Consider the following 24,909-nt stretch of genomic DNA (forward strand, 5'->3'; position numbering starts at 1 on the left):
AGAGCCCCCCTGTGGGACCCCCAGATATTCCAAGGACTTCACTAGTAAAATTTTATATGAGGAGGAAAATTTACATGCGACTAGAGGGCCAACTGGCAAGACAGAGGTCAGAGGTAGGAAATAAGTTGGAAGGGGTCATGGTGAGAAAAAAAGATATTAAAAAAAAAAGCCCGAAAAGGTAGAATCTGGTAATTCTTCACCAACTGGAGCTGGGGGTGACAAGAGGTGCAATTCGGGCATCTGCGTTTTAACAAATTCCCTACATGACTCTACAGGTTACAGGGAGCTTTTGCGATCTGAACAGACAAGTACAGTGGCCAGATGTTCATTTTAGATAGACAGAGCTGGTGCCTGTACTTGGAAGATTTCAAAGGAACGAAGTTCTGTTGAAGGTTCGGGAGGTATGACGGAAACATAGTTGCTCAATTTGGCAAATACTCATATTGCATACACTGTACTCACTGCATACCATGTGGCATAAGAATTACATGTCCAAGAACTACAACCCAATTTATACCATAGTTTAAGAAATCAAAATAAGGTAAACAAAATCCAAGGCACGACATCTCCCAAATTCATGAGAGCAATAACTTAATACAGATTACCTAACAATAAAGAGACTGGTAGATGAAATCATTCAATCCCATTATAGTTTTTTAAAACCTGGAAGTGGAGATCTTTGAATGCGGATACCTCTGGCATTGTGTTAGGGCAAAGAAGAGCTTGGAAACTTCTCATTTACGGGCTTTACATTAAGATATTTTAAATTAAACTCTTCTCAATGGCCAGGAAGGTGTGCTTATGATACAAAGCTTTTCCCAATCAGCTTTGGTTCTTCTAAAGGTCTAATCCACGAGTGTAACGAACCAGTTAATGAAAGTCCCCATTTGCCAACAGCTACATTTCATAAGACACAAGTAAACTGTAATAGTCTAATTAGTTCTTGCAAGTCCTGGGCAGTTAGAAATCCTTGGAGGAGAAAAAAAGAAAGATATTCACAAGAAAAGTCATAGATCACTTAGGAGAAGAAAAAAAATGTGTGTTTTTTTAAAGCAATGTAACACATAAAAAATATTGTTTTAAGTCAAAGTTTGGCCCAGTTTGAAGGATGAATAAATAGAATAAATCTATTCTGTAGCTATTTTATCAACTAGGTATTGCTTCTAATCATTTAGGTTCCTTAAAGTTAGACAACAATGTGGTTACTGGGGATAAATTATACCTGCACTCATTCCTTGGCCTTCCATTTGCATTTTAACAGGTTACCTAATAAGAAACCTGTTTGCAACAAAACCATAACTGCTACAACAAAGAAACCTCTGATTAATACAAAATTTCAGGTTACTATGGACCAGTAGCCAAGGTATCCAAGACACAGGTAAGCACCTGTCCAGTTCCTTTCATACCCAATTCACACAATTCGTAAATCTTAGTATCTTTTACGCCAGCAAAACTAGCAAATAATACCAACCATCTTACCATTCCGATTTACAGAATACCACTTTAGAACAACTTCACATAGTCCAGAATCCTTTGTCTTGTTCCCAATCTCTGTCTGGGCTTCACCTCATACCACCCTGAATACTGGCATAACAAAACGAATTCAATTCAATATAGAACTAAACCAATAAACATTAATTGTAACAAGAAGACTATTCTATTCCCTGATGTTTGCAAAATGCCATGTTCTATAGTACCTAAGGTTTTACTCCAAAGTTGTCTGGCAAAAAGTATTACTGAGCAACAGAGAAATATTTACCAAGTAGAGATATCTCCTCAGATACTCAAAAGATAGGTACATTAGAAGTTCTGTTTCTAAAGACTTAGCAATCTGTCTACATTTAAGAACTTTTGCAGGGGCTGGAGAGACAGCACAGCAGGTAGGGCGTTTGCCTTGCATGCAGCTGACCCAGGTTCAATTCCCAGCATCCCATATGGTCCCCTGAGCACCGCCAGGAGTAACTCCTGAGTACAGAGCCAGGAGTAACCCCTGTGCATCGCAGGGTATGACCCAAAAAGAGAATAAAAAACAACTTTTGCTTACTGACACCCTAGTTCAGAGTACAAGAAAATAATTCAGATGGCTCCATTTTCTTGAGGCCTTCGGAAAACTAAGCACTGTCCAAAATGCAAGCACTTTCTAGGTCCCTGGTGGTTATTAATCCATCTTACAGAAGTAGTCTTTCACTTACAGAACAAGAATGCAAGCACTTAAAAAACTACCACACTAAAAGTTTTCACTACATAGGCCCAGGGTAACTAAAAGATGCATAGAACCTGGGGGCAGAGAGAATACTACAGGGTCAAGGTGCTCCTGGGACTGGATATGTTTGCTGAGCATGACCCCCAAACAAACAAATGACAAAAACCCACTTTTAGAATTTAATCACACAGATCCTGGGCCTAGCAAGTCCTGACTCCACAGGTTCTGCCACTCTGAACAAGCCACCAATTTTATTATTTCACATTGTTATGGGAGATTTCCATAAAACTGTATGACAGAGTATTTTATGCATGCATTGGACTATTTTGGAACGTATACATCTCGCAAAAATAGAAGAACAACCCAAGTGTCACCCTCTTCCCCAAAAGAAACATTCCTACTTTTGCTTCACCCCAATTTCATTTCCTAATACCAATTCAACTACTCCCGCCTCAGGGTAAACTGCTGGCTGAACAGCTTTGTAATGGTCTATCTCACGAATATCCAATTAAAAAAAATTGAAAAAAAAAAGGAATGTGGAGCTCATGTCCAATTCAATCAGCTTAATCAATGGCTGAATAAATAACAATACTCCTACATTAAAAAAGAACTGCTCGCTGATTAACTCTTTAAAGAATGTAAAAATTTCTTGGGGAGAGAAAACAAATCCACACCTAGTACACCTCCATCAGGGAACTGCCAGGGGCTTCAATGAACTCTTAAAGAATCCAGAAATCATGCTAAAAGTAGATCAGTATTGGAGCAAAGATGACTTAAAACTTCATTGTGATGCCTCTACAAATACTACCAAAATTCTGCTAAAGGTGGCAAACCAGACCAAAAGCTTACAATGGGGTGTTTCTCTTGCACTGAATTCTACAAAAGTAGTTTAAGGTAGTTAATGGCAAAGCTTCTGGTGCAGTGTCAACATGCCCAGGGCGATTTTCCTGGACTGGGTGCTCGTGACAGCACCGTCACCTGCCCTTCCGGAGTGTTGGTGTGGTGGGCAGCAAAGGCTCAGAAGTTTCTAAAAAGAAAGGGAAGAGAGATCGGGGCCCTTTTGCCCCCTCGAATAGTTGTATATACTTTGCAAAGGCATCAATCCTACTTGTGCCAGCTATGGAAGAACTGTGACTTTACAGTCTCCTGATACCATACTTGAGCCAGTTTCCTGCCCGCTCCTTTGTCTCGACCTTCCTTAGTAGCCCAGAAGTGGCTCTTCTCCCTTCTCCCGAGACACGTGTGCCTGGGAAACGCACTGCAGCCCCGGTGCCTTGGCGCTAGCAGCTCCAGCGCAGGCGAGGCCGTCCTGGGCGGGCTGAGTCTCAGGCCTCGCGGCCCCGCTGCGCGAAAGGGGGTGTGTCCGCGGCACCTTCGCCCTCTCCTCCGCGACCCGCAGCGGGGGCCCCCACATCTGGGGGGATGGGGGTAGCTCTCCCCAGAATGTCCGGTCCTCCACCACCCTCACACCCTTCTTGGGATCAGAGTTAATTCCGCTCCTCTCCCCTGCAACATGGGGTGGGGGTGGCGAGGATCTAAGTGTATCCCCAAACCTTCCGGCTACGGAGCCCCTTCTCCCCGCTTCCAAGGTTTCCTCCATGTGACCCCCAACCTGGGGCACGTGGAGCGGGGGTGGGGGTGTGGGGACCCTGGGCACGAACTGTGACCCCCCACACCCCCTTTCTCCCTCCCTCTCCTGCACTGAGGGGGTCTTCGAGAAAACCAGGGGAGCAGAACGGACTGGAGGTCCGGGGGTGCTGAGGGGGTCCAGCCCGGGACAGAGATCTCGGTCGGGGGGGCTGCGGCCGCCCCCCACCCCCAGCGGAGCCGGGGAGCGAACTGGAAGCGGAGCCCAGACACCACGGCGGGGCCGGCGGGGACCCACCAGCTGCTTCAGGTCCTCCTCCGAGAGCTCCGCGTAACGGTACCGCTGCTGCTCGAACTCGTACCGGGTGGTCTTGGCCACCACCACCACCCGGGAGGGGCGGAAGCCGCCGTCGGGGCGGCTGCCACGGCCCGCCAGCTCGCGCGGCTGCCCCTGCCCCAGGTGCCGCCCGCCGCTGCCACCGTCGCCGCCGAGCCGCGGCCGCGCCGCGGGGCCTCCCGGCGTGCCCGGCCCCCTCAGCGCCGCCGCCCGGCCGCCCGCCACGCGCCGACAGCTGCCTAGCAGGAAGCCTCGGTAGCAAGTCATCGTCGGCCCGGCCGGGGCTGCAGGCCCGGGCTCCCGCCGCCGTTGCCCGCCGCCAGGAGTGCGAGCCGCCCCGCACCGCCCGGGCAGCGTCTCACATTCGCGCCGGGCGGGCAGAGGTTAAATGCACGGCGGTGCGTGGCCCGCGCCACCAGGGGGACGTGCCCAGACGTTGACGGAGGCGGGGCGAGCGGAGCTATTGGGAGCCGGGGGAGCCCCCGGCGCGAGGAAACGGGGTGGTGGTGTGGGGGGTGGGGGGTGGGGAGGAGGGAAGCCGGCCGCCTCTGGGTGTTGGGTTTTGTTTGTGTACGCTCTCCGCCCGCGCCTGCGCAGTACGGACGCCTCCCGGCGCACCTCCCGCCTCCCCCGCGGCCCAGGGCTCACTCCCCGCCCACCGGGCTAAGTCCTTCAGCCAATCAGAGCAAGCTGAGCGCTAGGAACCCCCGCCCCCGCCCCAGACGCTCCGGGGATTGGCTTGCGCAGAGGGAAGTGCAGGAATTCTATTTGGTTTTCGAATAGCCTCGGAGGAATCCAGCTGGAACCGGTCCGGAGCCACGTGTGGTGGGGGGGATTTTGAGCCTGGTGGAAAGGCAGGTGCGATTCAGTCTTCCCCTTCCCCGAGGCTCCATTCTTTTTGGTAATTGCACGTCAGGGTAAAGTACGAAACTGTAGACCCTCTTGTCTTTGCGCTTAAGACTTAAGTGTAAACGGTAAGCGTGGACCCTCTCGTATTTGCACTTAAGCCCTTTGTTCATTCATTTAACGCGTAGAGGATAACTGAGATGCTCTTCTGTCCCTGCGCTACGGTACTGTAAAAAGCTTGACCTGCATCCCACTACATGATTTAAAGGCCTGGTGCAAAAATGAAGTTGCGGAGTTCTTTGATCAGAAATGATTAGTCTCCCTGAGAGGAGCGTGTCTGAATGCGGAGATGAGATGGGACTGAAGAAGCAGAAAAGTAAACGAAGGGTTAATACTAAGTTGTAGTTTATTCAGTGAGCAGTGAAAACTGTGTAACTGGAGAGAAGAGTTCTGAGGGCAATGTTTGGGGACTATTGATCTGAATTTGGGATGCTCCTTAGATTGGGAGACTTGGGCACTTTTAGGAATAGTGACTTCAGTAAGACCCTACCTTAACCTAAGGTTAAGGTAGTAAGTAATGATGGAATTTAAAAAAATAAATAAACGCTCACATTGTTAAGGGAAAATCACATGACAGCCCCCATCTAACAATCTGACACACTCCGCGACTTTGAAGTTGCAGTTCTATCGGTAACTAGCTTTTGGACTTTGCTCGGGTTACTTTATTTGCGTATATAAAATGGGAGCGCTGAACTAGAGTGATGCAAATGCTAGAGTTCTAGCAAATCCAAGTAGGGCTGAGTCGGTGGCTCTTTTCAGCTACCCGCCACCAGCCCTGGGTTCACTGACAGTTTGAGTCCCTACTAGGTGCCAGGTAGTGTATTTCTGGAAACACGCAGTGGCGTCTGAGGGATGTCAGCTGCTGTGTTAGGAAGCTATGGCCCCCTCCCTTACCTAGAACGGCTGCTGCCAGTAGTGGAAGCTTAAAAGCACACCTCTTGATTCCTTTGAGATGTGAATTTCTCGTCTATAATTTGAATACCCGCTAAGACCTTTCTGTAGTTACTAGTCTAAACTTTGTAATTCATTAAATGTTGAGGAAGCAGAAAAGAGAGTAGTCACAGAAGACTGGTTTGAAACGGGGGAATAGGAGGATGGTAATTCCATAGGACCAAAAAGGAAAAGTGTGTGTGGGGGGGGAATGAATCTAGAAAACCAAAGTTTTAACCAAATTCTGAGTTTGGTTGTACTCATGTGAAATTGAGGTCTTCTGCATTAAAGATAAGAACTCATTTTGGGGCGGGGAGGGAGGGATTGATCCCATTTACAGCAACAGATGTTTTACATCTCAGTTGGGATATCACTTTGTCATTTTGCGATCTCATTCCTTTTCACCGCCTTAAAATAATATTGAACCAAGTTACCTTCTTGAATGTTTTTATAGAGTATAACAAACCTTCCTCTGATTGGATTTCCTCTTCAGTATCAATAAACATGCTAGTATCTGTGATATCTTTAATTTTTTTTTAAAGTCAACTTTCCGAGTCTTAATTTTTATTATTGCTTACAGCTTTTTATAGCAAATATTTTTGCATTTGTTTCTCTTTTTTTCTTTTTTAAAAATTAATGAACCATGATTTATCATAGTTGGGCTAGAGCGATAGCATAGTGGTAAGGAGTTTGCCTTGCACAAGGCCAACCCAGGTTCGATTCCTCCACCCCTCTCGGAGAGCCCAGCATACTACCGAGAGTATCTTGCCCGCACAGCAAAGGTTGGCAAGCTCCCTGTGATGTATTCGATATGCCAAAAACAGTAACAACAAGTCTCACAATTTGTTGTGAGACATTACTGGTGCCCGCTCCAGCAAATCAATGAACAACCAGAGGACAGAGCTACAGTGCTACAGAGTTTGGGGCATACATTGTTCCAGCATCAATCCAACCAGTTTCCCCAGGTTCCACTCCACCCGCCAACCTGCCTCTTTAACAGGCACATTTTTAAGTTTGGTTGTTGTCCTTTGGCTTTCCTGCTTTCAGTGTTGATGACTCTGTGACTCTGTGGTTTGATTATAGAACTGTACTTCTCTGCACCACCCATTAACTAAACTTGTAGGCATTAACTGAGATTTAACTCGAGTACTTGGCCTGTGTCCCCCAACCCCAATCTCTTACCTCCCTCTACCTCTTCTTATCCACCCCACCCCCCCGCATTCCTTTCTTTCTCTGTTCTTCCTATACTCTGTTCTTCCTATACTGTGGGATCAAAAGTGATGTAGGTATAATCCCTTTCACATCTTCCATTTCCTCATCCAGTTCCACTATATATCACAGATAAATGAGATTATCCAGTTTGTTGTTCTGGCTTATTTCATTTAACAGGATAACTTCCAGTTCTATGCAAATTGCAGCAAATTGCGTGATTTTATTGTTCCTTGCAGTTACATAGTATTTCCTTGTGTCTATGCCACATCTTCATAATCCACTCATTTTCACTGAACACCTTGGTTGATTCCCTATCTTGAAAGACAGTTGAAAGTTCTCCCCCACCACTTCACTACTGCTATGTCCAAGGTTACTAAAAGATCTGATTGTAAACTCAGAGAGCTTTTAAAAAGCCCTTGAAGAAGATATTTTGGCAACATTTGGAATGGTTATCATTAGATCTTGGGAGAAAACTGTTATTTTTGTCAGGGACATAGGATATCAAACACCAGGACCTCATTCTTGGAAAGCATGTGGTTTTATATTCCAGGCCTCTGCTCATAACATTTTCCACTCTAGTTCCCAACATACCAGTCCTTAATGTGTTAATTGTGTTCTTCACATCTCTCTGTTCACTTTCTGGGTTATCCCTAAATTTATTTTCAGGACCTGTAGTTTCCCTCCCTTCCTCAAAGCCTACTTCCCTTTATGCATGTAATACTTCTAGTGTTGTGGAATAAAAAGAGTTTAGACTTTGGATTTTGAAAGACCTTGATTTATTATCTTTTTGTCAATTTTGATTTCATTCCTTTACCTTACTAAGATTATACTTTAGTTATAAAATAACAGTAGTTAACAATATGATGAAACTAGGTACAGATGTCTTTTGCCCATTCAAAATATTTACCTCTCTTCCCTTGCTACTGACTTTAGCTTCTGCCTGTCTGATTAGCCCAGATTATCTTCTTTGCTTCAAATTCCAACTCCTGTCTTCCTATTGGATAATACCTCTTACAGAACATCAATAGAATTAATTTTATATTTGAGGGCCTCGTATGATTCAGATACAATGTCAAGTGCTGAACAAAATTATAAAAAATGTGGAAAACTACAAGGAATATCACAGAAGGAAAAGGAGTGTGAATTATATTAAAATGTTCAAGACATTGGAAAATATTGCTTCATCTCCACCCTAACGCAAGGATCAGAATAAACATGTAAGAAAGATAATGATCTCTCTGCTTCCCTTTAACCATTTAGTGGAATCAGATCCCCATACTAGCCAAAATATTTCAATAAAATCCATTCTTTAATATGTTCTTCAAATGTCTCCCCCATGTTCACATTATGCATCTAATAAAAATTTCTATTTAGAGGCCAGGGTGATAGTATAATTGGTAAGGCACTCATCTCATACACAGCAGACCCGGTTCAATTCCAAGGACTCAGCCAGGAATGATCTCTGAATCCAGAGTTAGGAGTAAACCCTGAGTACTTGAGGGTGTCCCCCATCTGCCCTCTGCAAAAAAAGCAAAAAAAAACATTTTCTGTATTCTGCATCTCTTACTCTAGGCTTATAAAATAACTGTAGCACTGCAGCACTGTCCTCCCGTTGCTCATCTATTTGCTCGAACGGGCACCAGTAATGTCTCCATTGTGAGACTTCTTACCATTTTTGCTATATCCAGTAGACTACAGGGAGCTTGCCAGGCTCTGCCGTGTGGGCGGGAAACTTGTAGTATTTTGCCAGGCTCTCCGAGAGGGACAGAGGAATTGAACCTGGGTCGGCCGCATGCAAAGCAAACGCCCTACCTACTGTGCTATTGCTCCAGCCTTTTGGCTAAGATCAAATGTAGTATAAAACAACTAACTTTAAAAATTGTTTTTCTCTTTCTTGACACTGACATTCACGCTAGAGCTCTTCTTTTCTCTGTTGTTTCCTTTCCTCTACCATTTTTCTTTTAATCTTTCACATTACTTTTTCTTTTTCCCTTTCCAAGCCTTTGCTTAATTTTCACTTTAGATATATACCTCTAACTACATTTCTTCTCTAGTAATTCTAGAGATTGAATGACCCTCTCACTAACTAACTATATAGTAGTAGTTAATTCAGTTTTAGGAAAGGAGCAAAGCTTTGAACAATGAACATACTATATTCTACAAGAGTTCATTCAACTTTCATATGCTAAACTAAACTTTTAGACATTAGCTAAGATTTAACAATAAAAAACATGTATCTGCTGTTATTATTACAAAAGATACTGTAAGTGCAGTTAGTAATCTAAATTTTAAAAAATGTATCTTCACATGTACATGTGATATTATTCAAGGAGCATATTGTGAAGTTATGCCATTATTCCAAATAGGTTATTAAAAGGACTTTCATAAGTTGTTTTGAAATTGTGAAACTTATCTTCTTGCTGGGCTGGAGTGATAGCACAGGGCATTTGCTTTGCACGCAGCCAACCCGGCCAACCCAGGTTCGATTCCTTCTCCCCTCTCAGAGAGCCCGGCAAGCTACCGAGAATATCTTGCCAGCACGGCAAAGCCTGGCAAGCTACCCGTGACGTATTCGATATGCCAAACACAGTAACAAGTGTCTCAATGGAGACGTTATTGGGCCCGCTTGAGCAAATAGATGAACAATGGGAGGACAGTGACAGTGATCTTCTTGCTATAAACTGCTCCCTCCAAATCTATATTTTGAAGGTGTAAACCCCAATTTGTGATGATATTTGGAGAAGGGGCTTTCTGAGATAATTTGATTAGATGAGGTTAGGAGGTAGGGCTGTGGTCGAAGAGGATTGGTGACGTTGTAAGAAGAGGCACCAAAAATCAAAGATTCTCTGTCTCTGTCTCTGCCTCTCTGTGTCTCTGTGTCTCTGTCTCTCTCTCTGTCTCTCTCTCTTTCTCTCTCTCTCTCTCTTCCTCTCTCTCCTTTCTCTCTTTTTCACACACATCTCCCAAAAAAGAAGAGGTCATTTAAGCACACAATGAGAGGGCAGTCATTTGTAAGCCCAGAAAGGAGGTCTCAGGATAAAGCATATCTTGCTGGCACATTGACCTCAGACTGTAGCTTCTGAAAATCTGAGAAATAAATTTCTCCTGTTTAATCCACCTAGTCCATAGTAATTTTTTATGACAGTCCCAACTAAAACATCTCTGTAATAGGGATGTCTACTTAGGGGTGACAATCAAAGGTCAACTTTAAGTCCTAAATGACCAAACTACATTAATGAAAAATGAAATGTGACTATAAGTACCGAGACTATTTTCTTCTGTAGTTCATGAAGTGCCTCTAAAACAGATCTCATCAAAGGAAACTTGAAACTCTGTTGCACAATTGTTGGAATTTTTATAATCTATCATAATAATGCCATTCAAGATAATAATTTCACTTGACTTTTTGATACACTTGTTTTATTTTTATTGCATTTTAAATTTATTTATTTACTTGTTTTTGTCTTTTTGAGTCACACCTGGCAATGCTCAGGGATAGTTACTCCTGACTCTGCACTCAGGAATCATTCCTGGAGGTGTTTGGGAGACCATATAGGATACAGGGGATTGAACCCTGCTCAGCTACATGCAAGTAAAATACTCTACCCTCTGTACTATCACTCTGGCCCCATGGTACACATGTTTTTAACAGGTCTCCATACACTCACAGCTACTTAAATATTAATAACAATTTAATCACATAAAGAACACAAGTTAACATACTTCATACTTACTGCTCCGACACGTGGATGATATATTTTGTTCATTCCTTCAGCTATTGGATGCTTATCGTGAGTCACGCATATACAAATTGCAATGAATACAAGTCCAAGAACAAATACTCTACAGGAATTAATGCCAGAGACATATTCTTTTATAATACTAGTTAGTTTGAAAACTAAATGAAAATGCACATTGCCTCAAAGAAGATATGATTTAATAAAATGCTATCATGCAGCATATCATGCAATGTTTTTCCAAAAATTGAATTTGGAAATTTCACAAAATATTTGTTTTATGAGCAGAAAAGGTATGACTAAAAAATAAATACTTAGTTAGATCTATTTTACCTATTATTTATTTACCAAATCCAGCAGTCTTTTTTTTTTATTATATCCATCAATGTGATGGACAGTTTGAGTCAGTTATCAAATCCTATTCTATATTAATTTCTGCAAAAATGATAAATTTTACTTTCAAAGTTTATATATTTCTTAAATTTTATTCACAATAATCAAATATAAAATTTAAAAATTATTAGGCTGCATAAGATAAACATTTTAATTGCAGTAATTCTAGTTATTGAGCTATAAATGCTCACAAGAATGAATAGGATCTTCTAGGATAGTTCAGTATTTTCAGTAAGATAGCCTTTTTGTAGATGTTGTCATGTTCATAGTAGATATCATTCATGAACAGGCAACTGACTTTCTGCAGGTCCACCTAGAAGGATCTGTGATATAAATTTAAAATTCTTTAGATATAATATATTGATTGCATTAATATTAGTACAACTGAACATCAATAATTATAAATATGCTTAGTTAAAGGACATAAAATATGCAGAATCAATATTTTTTAAAAGTAACATTTGGAAATAAAGATAATTTTACACAGATCTCTTCAGAGAATGACACCCTTCCTGAATTCATGGGCCACCAAAGTTTTTGTTTGTTTATTTTGGGGTACACCTGCGGTGCTCAGTGGTTATTGTTGGCTTTATGCTCAGGGATCACTCTTGATGGGCCAGGGAGACCATCTGGGATGCCAGGGATTGAACCCATATAGCTGTGTGCAAGGGAAACGCCCTACCTGCTGTACTATCACTCCAACCCCATTGCCACCAACTTTTGAAAACTAAACTTTTTGTCACTTCAATAACATTTTAGCATGTACTCAGCACACCTAGAGAGGGACTAAGTGGAAAGGGAAAATGTTAGAGGAAGTGGGAGATTACACGATTACCATTTACTTTGCATTGTGCCTGTTGTTTTTCATTTCGTAGGTTGGTAATTTCATATTTTTTCTTTTCTAAGATATAATATAATAAAATAGGCTAATAATTGCATCATCTCTGATGAGAGAATTTTTCCATTTAATTTTTACTTCAAGTATTTTGAATGCTAAATGAATACATTGAAAAAATTTAATGCATGCAAGTTTATATTCTAATAGGCCTCATTTTGCTGTTGGCAATCTAAACATAGTAATAGAAAAGATAGTTGTATTTATATATTTTATCCAATTCCAAACAATTATAAATCATTTGTTTAAAAGAATGACTTTTATCTTATTACTTAATTCTCTGGTTCATTTAATCAAGCAGTTTATGATGCTTTGTGTGTTCAATTGCGTTTTTAGTATTAAACTAAGGGAGATGTTTCACCAAACTCTGCTGGTATTTTTGATACATTCTTAAATTAGGTATAGTTAAAGTAGCCTTATGATGGAAATGGATAAAAAGTTTAAAACAATACTTGCTAAAAAACTCACTGTAAGAAAGTCCTTTGTGGGGCAGAATTCAAGACTAACTTTACCCATTAGTGACAATATTTGGGTGGCTTCATTGGAATAATCACAAATGTATTTGTATATTATTATTGTTTTTCCTTTACAATGCTTTTCTGCAAATAAATGAATAGATTTAAGTTTTAAGTCCACACATACAAACAAGCACTAAAACTAAAATCTTGGCTCAATGAAAAATATTGACCCAATTTCAAACACACACACATGCACGTGCACACACACACACACACACACACACACACACACGCACACACACACACGGTACCATTTGACTTGGCAGAGAAGAAGTTCAATTCCAGAAAAGAAACAGCATTGTCAATGTTTTGGGATCCCTGATAGCTTCACTAGGTGTTACTGTTATATCACCCATGTCAGTAATAAAATGAAAATAAGTTAATAAACAGTCATTTTCAGGTAGCAATGTAGTATTTAAATTGTAAATAAAAAAAATTTTGTTTGGAGGTGCAACCTCCCCAGCATTGCTTAGTTTTTGCTTATTTTATTTATTTATTTATTTTTGGTTTGGGTTTGTTTTGGTTTTTGGGTCACTCCCAGTGATGCTTGCAAGCTACCGGGAGTATTCGATATGCCAGACACAGTAACAACAAAGTCTCCAATGGAGACGTTACTGGGCCCGCTCGAGCAAATCGACGATCAACGGGAGGGCCTTTACCTTTACCTTTTACCCAGTGATGCTTAAGGTTTGCTCCTGACTCTGCACACAGGAATCACTCTTGGCTGTGCTCGGGGGCCATATGAATGCCAGGGTCAGTTTTTATACAAGGCAAATGCCCAACCCACTGAACTACTGCCCTGTTCCCCAGCATTGCTTTTAGTCTGATGCTTGGTGCAATGATGTGATGTTGTCCCCAGGGGTGCTCAGGAGGTCATGCAATATCCAGTCAAACTAGGGGCCTTGTGCATGCCAGATGTGTCTCCAGTCCTGCCCTGTAAACAGTTTCTTATGAAACATATTAAAATTATGAAACTGATAAGCAAATGGTTTATCAAAATTTGACTGTTGGTAAAATTCTAATAAAGGACACATCATTGTATCACTGTCATCCCGTTGTTCATCAGTTTACTCTGAGCAGGTGCCAGAATGACGACTTTATTTGTCCCAGCCCTGAGATTTTAGCAGCCTCTCCTTACTCATCTTTCCCAATGATTGGAGGCTCTTTCAGGGTCAGGGAAGTGAGACCTGTTACAGTTACTGGTTTCGGCATATCGAATACAACATGGATAGCTTGCCAGGCTCTGCCCGTGTGGGTGGGATACTCTCGGTAGATTGCCGGGCACTCCGAGAGGCATATATATATTTCTCTCTATGATCTGTTGCATACTGTCTGAACTCCATCAAACATGGTGTGGTAATTATGGACAATGGGTAGGAAGTGTCCCATGATGTGTCACAGGGCCGTGCAGTCCAGAAAGTAGCCTGAACACATACAGAAGACTAATTTTTGAGCCTACCTCTTCTGAACCAGATCCTTTGACCCAGACTTCTTGGGTTCTGACTTCCACCCACTCCCCTTCATGTTTTTTTGCAGTACCAAGAAAGAAATCAAAACTCACACATTGAAGGTACATGCACTTATACTAAGCGCTCTCTCTCTCTCTCTCTCTCTCTCTCTCTCTCTCTATATATATATATATATATATATTTAACCCCCAACCATCTACTGTTTTATAATTGAATCACTGTGAGATAGACCCATTTCAAAGCTGTTTATGATTAGTTTTCAGCCGTATAGAGCACCAACATCCATCCCTCCACCAGTGTACATTTCCCAGCATCAATTTCCCCAATTTCCCTCCCATTACCACCTCCTTCTCCACCCCCTGCCTGCCTCTATGGTAGGCACTTTCTCTCTCCTTTCTCTCTCTCTTTATATCTGTCTATCTCTCTCTCTCATGTTTTGCAATACAGACACTGAAAGGTTTATATCCCTTTACCAACTTTTTACACTGAGTTCTTGTCTAATGTGATCGTTTCTAACTATTATTGTCATATAGGTCCCTTCTATATCTTACCTAACCTCTGACACACACACACACACACACACACACTTGTGGTAGATTCCAACCATTGACCAGTCATCCAAAACCCTGTTTTTCCTGGCCATGGATATTAGTTTTCTAAAATATATATATATATATATATATGTATCACAAATGAATGCATTCATTCTATATCTGTCCCTTTTCTTATGACTCATTTCACTCAGCATGATACTCTCCATGTCCATCCATTTCTCAGCCATTCACTTTAAACAAGTAACTTCCACTTTGTAAAAAACTGATTTAATATTTCAGTATTGAACATAGTCCTATTTTGGCTAACAAAAGAAAAGTTATTACCTGATCTAATTTTGGTGACATGGATAAGATCGTCTTCATCCTCATCACAGCTATCACAGCTTAATTGTTGGACGACTGTTTCTGCCTGGCCTTCAGCTTGATATATGTTTTTCTGATTATCAAAGGCTCTCAGTGCAACAAGACGATGATGTATTGCCGCATACAGATATCTTGTATCTTTGGCACCAGCCTAAATAAGGAAAATTAAATTGTTAAAAGTATAAATATTGTGCTCACTTCTGCAGCACATATACTAAAATTGGAACGATACAGAGAAGATTAGCATGGCCCCTGCGCAAGGATGACACGCAAATTTGTGAAGCGTTCCATATTTTTTTGATCATTGTATAATTGAAACCAAAGCACAAAAATTTGTAAGTCTACAACTATACCTAATGATGTCTCACTAATAAAAATTAAAAATAAATAAATAAAAAATTAAGAATCAAAAATATATATAAATGTTAATTTAAAATATCTGCATTTTACAGATTTGTCATGTTACATTTCCATTAAAATAAGAATTACATACATGTCATAAGTCAAAATTTAGAATATAAGTAACCCTAAAAATTTGAAAGGTAAAAAGTCCATATGCTTGTACAAAATAAAATCTGAGGTAATTTTATTAACAATCTCAACTTGTTCACTTTGAATTTTGTGATTCAAAATTTCAGTTTTAATTAAAGCTTAAAAGCAACCTTCCTCCATCATCTTACACTAGAGAAAATTAAATTGGGAGACTTCCATTTATTTTACACCACTTTGCTTAGACATCCCTGAAAATCAACTCAGTTGAAAAGCAGAGCTTGTTAGAGAAGTCTGTCATATACCATATAAATCTAGGGAAAGATTTATCTTGCTACCCATGCAGGGAGGTAGCAAACATTTCAAAGCCAAGGACTGAGCGTTGGAATACTGCAATTCTAGCTTATAGGGAGAAGCATCTGAAATTATATATTTTTTATTTACATTTTTAGGTTGCTTTTATTTATTTTGGGTAAAACACTTAGCTATAAGTTCTTGATCACTTGACATCCCGTTACTCATTGATTTGCTCCAGTGGGCGCCAGTAACATCTCCATTCGTCCCTGTCACGTGCTAGTGTAGTCCAATGACGTCTGCTCACTCCAGGAACATGAAGAACCTCAAACCGATTGTTCAGGGTCTTGACAAAGAAATCTGACCATCTCATAGGTGGGCGGCCACGCGATCTTTTGATGTCCCGTGGGATCCAGTCTGTAACAGCTCTAGTCCAGCAGTCATCTCGAAATCGCATTACATGTCCAGCCCATCTGATTTTCGATGCCTTGGCAAATGGAGCCAGCATCCCTGACTCTTGATCATCAATGGAAATCGGAACTTCAGATTCCTTCTCTCACTTAGTGAAGCATGATACTCCAAGCATAGCTCTTTCTATTCCTCTTTGGAAGACCCGAATAGCATCCTCATCTTGTCTTCATAGGGCCCAGGTCTCTGAGGCATATGTTAATGCAGGAAGAACGGTGGAGTCGAAGAGATGTGCCTAGAACTGAAGATTCTTTGTCCTCTTAGCTATTTCTTTGACGCTCTTGAAGGCATTTCACGCTGCTCTCTTCCTCTTGCGCAACTCAGGTGCCAGGTCATTCGTCATGTTGAGTTCTCGACCTAGGTACACATAGCTGCTCCATTCAGAGATGTTCATTGTATGGCAACTATCGTTCATTCATTGGCAACTATTGCCCGATCTGCCTGTTATCTGACATCTACAAGCTGTTCACTTGAGTCATCCTGAATAGGATTGGCAGAACACTAGATGAAGGACAACCATGTGAGCAAGTCAGGTTCTGTAAAGGATTCAGCACCATCGACTATATCCACACGATAACCAAGCTCATTGAGGTTTTTCAGGAGTTCAAGATGCTGCTCTGTCTAACGTTTATTGATTTAAAGAATGTCTTTAGTTCTGTTGAGACTGAAGCGGTCAATGAAGCCCTAGCCAAACAGGGCGTTCAAACTCAATACATCAGGATTCTCCATGAGCTATATTATGGATTCACTACCAGCATCTCACCATTCTTCAAAAAAGTGATCATCGATGTCAAGAGGCAGGACGATACCATTTCACCGAAACTCTTCAGTGCCACCCTCGAGAACATCATGCGACGACTGGAATGGGAAGGAATGGGAGTGAAGATAGATGGTCGGCAATTACACCACCTCCACTTCGCTGAAGACATCATTCTGATAACACCAAACATTAGTCAAGTGGCTCAAATGCTGGCCAACTTCGACTGTGAGTTCGGAAAGGTCGGACTCCAGCTGAATCTCACAGACAATGCTTATGAGAAACAGTCTCGTTCCTGATGTTCCATTCACTCTCAACGGAACTATAAGTTAAATATTTTTATTTCTTGTGTTGAATTAGAAATGATGTAAATATTAGGTAAATAATTGTTGACTGATTCTTGACTGTTTATATTTTGTACAAAGGTGTAATTATTTTAGTAGATTAGAAACAAACGTTGAAGAAGCATTTTTATTGAAATATAAATATCTCTCAATTTTCTTAACATTTAATTTGAAATATATCCTCTAATCAATAAATTTAATTCCGTCAAATTTACTTCAGTGTTTTCATTCAAGAAATTCAGAACAGTAAGTTAAAAAAATAAAAATAAATTTGATATATTTTTTAATCACAGATTTGCTATGTTTTAACGATTAGAATTACCAGATCCTACATTAAGAAAGTACTAGTAAGAACAAAAGTTGACTCAGTCTTTCTGGAGAGAAATTTATCAAGTGAAAACCTTTCCCTAGGCAAAAAAAAATTCCAGTCCAGGCAAAAAAAAATTATGAATATGAATTTTTTTCAGCTTCCAGTCAAACTTTATAATAATGAAGTACAACAAATGAGCGGTCTTTTTTTTTCTTTTTGGGTCACACCTGGCGATGCACAGGCATTACTCCTGGCTCTCCACTCAGGAGTTACTCCTGGTGGTGCTCAGGGGACCATATGAGATGCCAAACCCTGGTCGGCCGCGTGCGAGGCAAATGCCCTACCCACTGTGCTATCTCTCCAGTCCCGAGCTGTCTTTAACAAAATAGGATTAATGGAATAAATAATGGTCATAACAAAATGGAATTCTTTTAATTTATTAGAAGTATATTTGAAAAATAGTATAACATAGAAACACTTTTAGTGATAAAAGTTATCTATGTATGTTTCACAGTGAATACCAGTTATTTAACTCAACAGCTTTATAAAGTACATAATCATTATTTTTACTTGACAGATAACTGAAGTCTTATGAAAGAAGACTAAAAAACTTGCCCAAAGATCATATAGTATGTGAAGTACAAGTATAATAAGGATCGTATGATGTAGATGTATTAATTCACATATACATCCATATATATATACATATACAAACATGCATACTGAAGTACTGAATTTTAAATGTTAATAATGACCCTTTCTGGAAGTGAAATTTGGGTGGTTTTTTTGAAATTGTATTTTGTTATCTTCAAAATCTATTCTGTAATTTTATTTTATTATTTTTTTTTGCTTTTGGGGTCACACCCAGCAATGCACAGGGATTATTCCTGGCTGTGCACTCAGGAATTACTCCTGGCGGTGCTCAGGGGACCGTATGAGATGCTGGGAATCAAACCTGTGTCAGCCACGTACAAGGCAAATGCCCTACCTGCTGTGCTATCACTCCAGCCCCCTATTCTGTAATTTTTTGTGTGTGTGTAGGAGTACTGCTATTTATCCAGCCACTGATTAGCTGATTGAATTGGGCATGAACTTCACCTTACTATTTTTTTCCATTTTTTAAAAATTTTATTTATTGAATCACCATGAGAGCAGTTACAAAGCTTTCAGGTTTAAGTCTCAGTCATACAATGAAACACCCTTATCTTCATCAGTGCCCATTCTCCACCCCCAAAAACCACAGTATGCCCCCATCCCAGACCCTCCCCCCACCTGCAGGGCAGATGATTTCCACATTACTCTCTACTTTGATTACATTCAATATTTTGACACCAGACCCACCATATTATTTGGGATTTTACCCCAACACTCAGATCTGCTGAAAGGGTAACAATAGAAAATTTACTTTCTATTGCTGCTTATGAATAACATATGATACTGGGTGGCTGTATTAGTGGCTGTGCGATTTCGAAACTACGAAATTTTAACAATTAAATCTGGAAGGATTTCTGCCAAGATCTACTGGGTTCCAAGATTTGTTCCTGAGTCTCTTGGATCATGGCTGTTAGCAGCTTGATCAGGAGCCAGAAAGGCTGTTCATGGGCAGCTACTCGGGATCTCGTTAAGACAGGGAGTAAAGGGCCGGCTCCACCCCCATCCTGTGAGGCCCCACGTGTCTCATCACTAAGGGCCCAAACCTGACTGGCCACTGGCCACTGGAGGATGGCGGCCACTGAGCCATCAAGGGGGAGCAGGCGGTGGGACAGCACCCTTTTCCCCCTGGAATGGCCTGGTGACAGCAACCTACTCAGGGTCTGACACATTTCTGCCAAAAGCCGCTGGGTTCCAAGATTTGTTTCTGAGTCTCTGGGATCATGGCAGTTAAGCAGCTTGAACAGGAGCCAGAGAGGCCTTTCGTGGACGGTGACTGGGGGTCTCGTTGGGATGGGGAGGAAAGGGTTGGCTCCACCCCCATCCCGTGAGGCCCCGCGTGTCTCATCACTGTGGACCCAAACCTGACTGTCCAATGGCCTCTGGTGGATGGTGGCCACCAAACCGCCAAGGAGGGAGTAAATGGGGAACAGCACCCTTTCCCCTCTGGGTTGGCCAGGCAACAGTAACCTACTGCAGAATCCAGACGCATTTCTGCCAAAAGCCGCTGGATCTCAAAATTTGTTTCTGAGTCTCTGGGATCATGGCTGTTAAGCAGCTTGATCAGGAGTCAGAGAGGCCATTCGTGGGCGACGACTCAGGTCTTGTTAGGAAGGGGAGGAAAGGGACGGCTCCACCCCCATCCCGTGAGGCCCCATGTGTCTCGTCACTGCGGGCCCAAACCTGACTGTCCAGTGGCCTCTGGAGGATTACAGCCACTGGACCGTCAGGGGGAAAAGGCCAAGGCATGAAACCTATTCCCACCTGGGGTGGCCCAGCGCCTGTAACATACTGCAGGGACTGGACGCATTTCTGCCAAAAGCCGTTGGGTTCCAAGATTTGTTTCTGAGTCTCTGGGATCTTGGCCATTAAGCAGTTTGATCAGGAACCAGAGAGGCCATGCTTCCAATTATATAGCTGAGCCGGAGGTGGTTTGTGGGTATGTTTCCCACATACCTAACTTTTGGCCGTTTACTTTCTTGGTAAACTTTGCCCCAAGTTTTGGGGTCTGGCCAAAGGCACAGCAGCAATTTTGGGGTATCTGGAAGCCTGAAGGCGCCATCAGGCTGCTGATGCACTCGCCTCACAGGTACAGATTGATCTGCTGGCAGCACCATACCCCCTCTATTCTGTAATTTTAAAAGTCTGTGCAGATCAAATATTGAACAGTAGAATCTAATCAGGATTACCAATCTCAATGCCACTCAACTCTACTTGCTTAAAAGCAAAGGGGTTCTGAGCTGGCAAAGTATTAAGAATCATCTTGCTAAAACACAGGGTGTGGGTATTACCTCATTCTATCACCTTTTTCAGGGTAAGGTGGGGCTAGTGAACTGAGCCAGACCCAGTGCTCGAGGACTATTCCTGGCTCTGTGGTCAGGGATTATTATTCCTGGTTGTGTAGAGGAGACCACATGTAGTGCTAGATACAGGTACTTGCTAAACAAGTACCTTAATCCCTGTCCTATTTCTCTAGGCTCCCTCACTCTACCACCTAAATGTTCAATATCACGTATACCTTACAGGTAGTTATTTAAACCCTACTACTTAATACAACCTCTGGTAGTTAATACAATGGTATTGACCCTGGGTGTTAATACAACATCAGTGAGTCCTTGCCAACTTCATCCCTCCCCCCTTTACTATATGGCAGCCAGTTGACTAGTCTTATCCCTTACTGCCTGAGCTACTAGAGACCCAGTCTTTTCCAGTCTTCTGTGGCTCAGTCCATGGAGGAAATCCAACCTGTTTTCTGGCCTTGTTCCTGTTAGCTCTGTCTCTTGTGCCTGGATCTTGTATTTGAGGTCAAGCATTCCTGTTGCTGGGAACAACCAAAGCTGTGCTCCCATTCTGTTACCTTGGAGACTGATTCATGTCCAGAATTGGAATTTGCTGTTGAAATGATTGTTTTAACTAGCTAGATCTGTATTTTTCCATTTCTCACTGGTTCCTTTCCAGTCATCTCAGAGCTTTCTCAAAGCTTTCTCAATTTCAGCTGCAGTATTAGTATTGGTGGTAGACTCTGGAGGCCTGCTAGAAGCCAGTCTGACAATAGATGCTTTGGTAACTTAATGCTGACACAATTTCAATAATAAAGAAAAATACAAAGGTTTGTAGCACACATTAATACAAATGTTATGGAGAAAGTACCAAGTGATTACTTTCTGTTTGGTGTTAAACTTTCATAGTAAATTTTGGTTTTATATTAGATTTTAAAGAACCACAATATAAGACTGAATTTTGGCAACAGCATATGTTCTTATAAGATGAAAAATAAAAATCAAATAATTATAGAGACCTATAAATATAGTAAGGCAATCTTTGACCACTTAAATGTTTAGCACTTACCTGAATTAAAAATACTTTGATGCTACAGTCTTCTAAGTCAGTAGCTGTTATTCGTAAATTTTTGTGGTTCGCTCGTTGAATCTGCATTTGGGCCCAGAGTTTGCTATTGAGAATCAGTCTCAGGCTGCCTTGATTGCGCATAACTGAAACAGGGAGATGAATGTATGAGAGGACAGAATGGTTGGTTCCCTAGCCTTCCAGGGGATTTGTCATTTGTGAAAGCAAAATAAACCTTACAGTTTTTTTTCCAGATTATATTTTCACTATTGTACTGTAACTAGATTACAACTTGGTTTTCAAATTGAGCTTTATATGTTATAGGGTTTAACTTTAGTGCCACATTTTTTTAGTATAATATATTAATTTTTTGGCTTTTTAGATCACATACAGTGATGCACAGGTGTTACTTCTGGCTTTGTACTCAGAAATTACTCCTGGAGGTGGTCAGGGGACAATATGCACTGCTGGGAATTGAACTCAGGTCGACTGCGTGCAAGGCAAACAACCTACCCACTATACTATTTCTCCAGCCCAGTACAATATTTTAAAAGTTTAAAGCTGAATAAGTCTCTTGAAGGTCTAGAGATCTGAAGAATATTGAGTTAGAACTCATAAATTATTTATATTATAATGATATATATATATATCTATAAAAGATACATCCAAAACAAAAAATTCTAGGGGGTCTTCTCAGTGGTGTTTGAGCCAACCTGATTCATACCCAGTGGTACTTATGTGGGTTCCTGTGGTTCAGGGATTGAACTCAAGTGTCCATGCATACAAGGTACTTGTTTTTGGGTTATTATCCTGTACCATGAAACAAAAATTTTAACTATTAAGATTTGACACTTAAGAAATGAAACTCAAGAAGCATCTATAGGGTGCATTCAATCTCACAACCTTTGAGCTCCCCAATATTGATCCATAGACCCACCTCCCCACCCCAGAATTTTCCTGCACCATTTATTAGTTTGTTCCCTGAACAATGAATACCCAATGTGTTATTTTGAATACCAGAACTCTTATGTCTCATCCCAGGTGACTGATTCCAGATTTTGACCATTGTTCTGCCTGCAGGAATCAATAACCTCATACCTCTATTTCCTTGGCACCAGACCCTTTGTCTCAACCCATGCACCATGCTTAGAATAATAAGGATAAGTTATAGAGAATGTTTTAAATTATAATTTGGGGCAAAGGGTGGACCATACTTAGCTGTGCACAGACATCTTTTCTGGTTCTGTACTCTAGTGTTACCCCTGAGTGGTGCTCAGGGAACAATATGTAACAGTGGGTTAGAACCAGGGTCAGTTACATGTAAGGCAAGCATCTCAATCTCCTGTAGTATGTCTCTGTCCTTCCACTAGATATTCTTTTTTAGAAAAAACCTATTTCACTTAATTTTTAAGTTTTGGGGGGTTTTGTTTTGAGGCCACACCTGGTGATGGTCAGCAGTTATTCCTGGCTCTGTACTCAGGAATCACTCCTGGTGGTGCTTCAGGAACCACATGGGATTCTGGGAATCGAACCCAGGTCAGCTACATGCAAGGCAAGCAGCCCTACTTGCTGTGCTATCACTCCAGCCCCAAGCTCTTTCCCTTTAAAAAATAAGTTGCATTATACGCCTTCAAATAACCATGAGAGCCCTCTTTTGATGAATACTGGGCTTGGTCAAGGATGGGTTATGTGCCTTCTTATGATGTTTTCACAGTCACACCATATGTCATGGCCTTCTGTTATCCTCCTTTAAGCTGATGCAACAAGGACGGAAAGATTAAGTAACTTGTCCAAGGCCACCAGTTAGTGATAGAACCAGAATGGGGCCCTGTACAGTCTGACTTCAGAGCCTGCTTTAAACACAATCTCCAACAGTGTATTAGATACAATATGGTTTTAAGCAGTCTCTTTCAGTGACATATTTCACAACACATCTCAGAAGAATGAATCTCTGTCATGGTAATGCTACTCCAAGAAATAGTGGCTTATTTATGTAATGATTCCTTACTTAGTCTAGACTGGAAGGTCCCGCAGTCACTGCTCGCTCTGTCATTCAGTCTGAGAGTGCCTCTGCCTCGTTCAGTCCAGGACTGTGTTGTTTTGTTGAATATAAAGAGCTTACAGTTGATCTGAAGGAGAATTTTTTAATGTAAAAATATATGGAATTCAATATATATATATGGAATTCTTTTTTGAAGTAAATTGTTTCCAATACCCTAACACTTTTATCTGTTGATCTTTTACCAGAATAATCTTAGTTAATGATTTATGAACCAGTTTTCAACAGTTAACCTTTAAAAACATACAGGTTTTAAATAGTGCAAACATCAATAAGTAAAAAGATATCCAAAATGAAAAGCACCCCCACCATAACTGGAAACTGTTGTTAACATTTCTTTTAAGATATCTGCACTGATATATACATTTACATATATATGCACATATATACAAATCAATAATATAGATATTCAATTTTCCCCCACAAATAGAAATACATCATGCATGCTTTCTATATTTTACTTTTTTAAACTTAATCTTTCATAATTTGGGTAGGGGGTTGGGGGTAGCTCATATACAGTGGTACTCAGAGCTTATTTCTGGCTCTGTACTCAGGGATCATCACTTTGAGAAATTTGGGGGAGGCACATGTGGTGCCAGGGATAGAACCAGAGTCAATGAGATGAAAGCCAAACACATTAACCCCCTCTGTACTACCCCTCAGTCCCAACAATGCACTATGTACATGCCAACTTCTAAATAAGGCTTAAAATTGCATTGTTGGTGGAGTCAGAGAGAGAGTACAATGGGTAGGGCAGTACACCTTGCATGTGGCTGACCCAGGTTTCATCCTTGGCATCCCATATGGTCACCTGAGTATGGCCAGGAGCAATTCCAGAGTGCAGAGCCAGGAATAACCACTGAGCATTGCTGGTTTTTGTTCCCCCCAAATCCCCAAACAAGCAAATTTAGAAAAATTGTTTTGTTTGTTTGGACTGGGTGGTATTAAGCAATTTTTCTGACTCTGTGCTCAAGAGTCACTCCTGGTGGTGCTGGAGATTGAGTGGGGGTTGACTGCATGCAAGGTAAGTAACCCCTGTACTATCTCTCAACCCCTATGTAATTTATTTGAAAGTAAAGGAATCTCAA

General features: G+C 41.2%; 2 protein-coding genes and 1 non-coding gene across 6 annotated transcripts in view; 1 reads left to right on the top strand and 2 right to left on the bottom strand.

Moving 5' to 3' along the window:
• The window catches only part of NADK2 (NAD kinase 2, mitochondrial), a 50,760-nt gene extending 46,187 nt beyond the window's left edge, over positions 1-4,573 (bottom strand). The window contains exon 1 of one of the 4 annotated variants that reach the window (XM_056112139.1): positions 4,089-4,573. In XM_056112139.1, coding sequence (XP_055968114.1) covers positions 4,089-4,394 — 306 coding nt within the window. In that variant the 5' untranslated portion in view covers positions 4,395-4,573. The remainder of the gene's footprint in view (positions 1-4,088) is intronic. The other 3 variants (XM_056112141.1, XM_056112138.1, XM_056112140.1) reach the window with 3 other exon arrangements.
• Positions 4,574-11,298: 6,725 nt separating this feature from the next.
• RANBP3L (RAN binding protein 3 like) overlaps positions 11,299-24,909 on the bottom strand; it is a 74,112-nt gene continuing 60,501 nt past the window's right edge. The window contains exons 12-15 of the mRNA XM_056112156.1: positions 23,771-23,891; positions 21,766-21,908; positions 15,066-15,255; positions 11,299-11,628 (exon numbers count right to left, since the gene is read on the bottom strand). Coding sequence (XP_055968131.1) covers positions 11,585-11,628; positions 15,066-15,255; positions 21,766-21,908; positions 23,771-23,891 — 498 coding nt within the window. The 3' untranslated portion in view covers positions 11,299-11,584. The remainder of the gene's footprint in view (positions 11,629-15,065; positions 15,256-21,765; positions 21,909-23,770; positions 23,892-24,909) is intronic.
• Positions 15,295-15,401, top strand: LOC130021465 (U6 spliceosomal RNA). Its single transcript, XR_008792165.1, has one exon. It is a non-coding gene; the product is annotated as a U6 spliceosomal RNA (small nuclear RNA).

Source organism: Sorex fumeus, unplaced genomic scaffold (genome assembly GCF_029834395.1).
Source record: "Sorex fumeus unplaced genomic scaffold, SorFum_2.1 ptg000015l, whole genome shotgun sequence".
NCBI classification, from domain to species: domain Eukaryota; kingdom Metazoa; phylum Chordata; class Mammalia; order Eulipotyphla; family Soricidae; genus Sorex; species Sorex fumeus.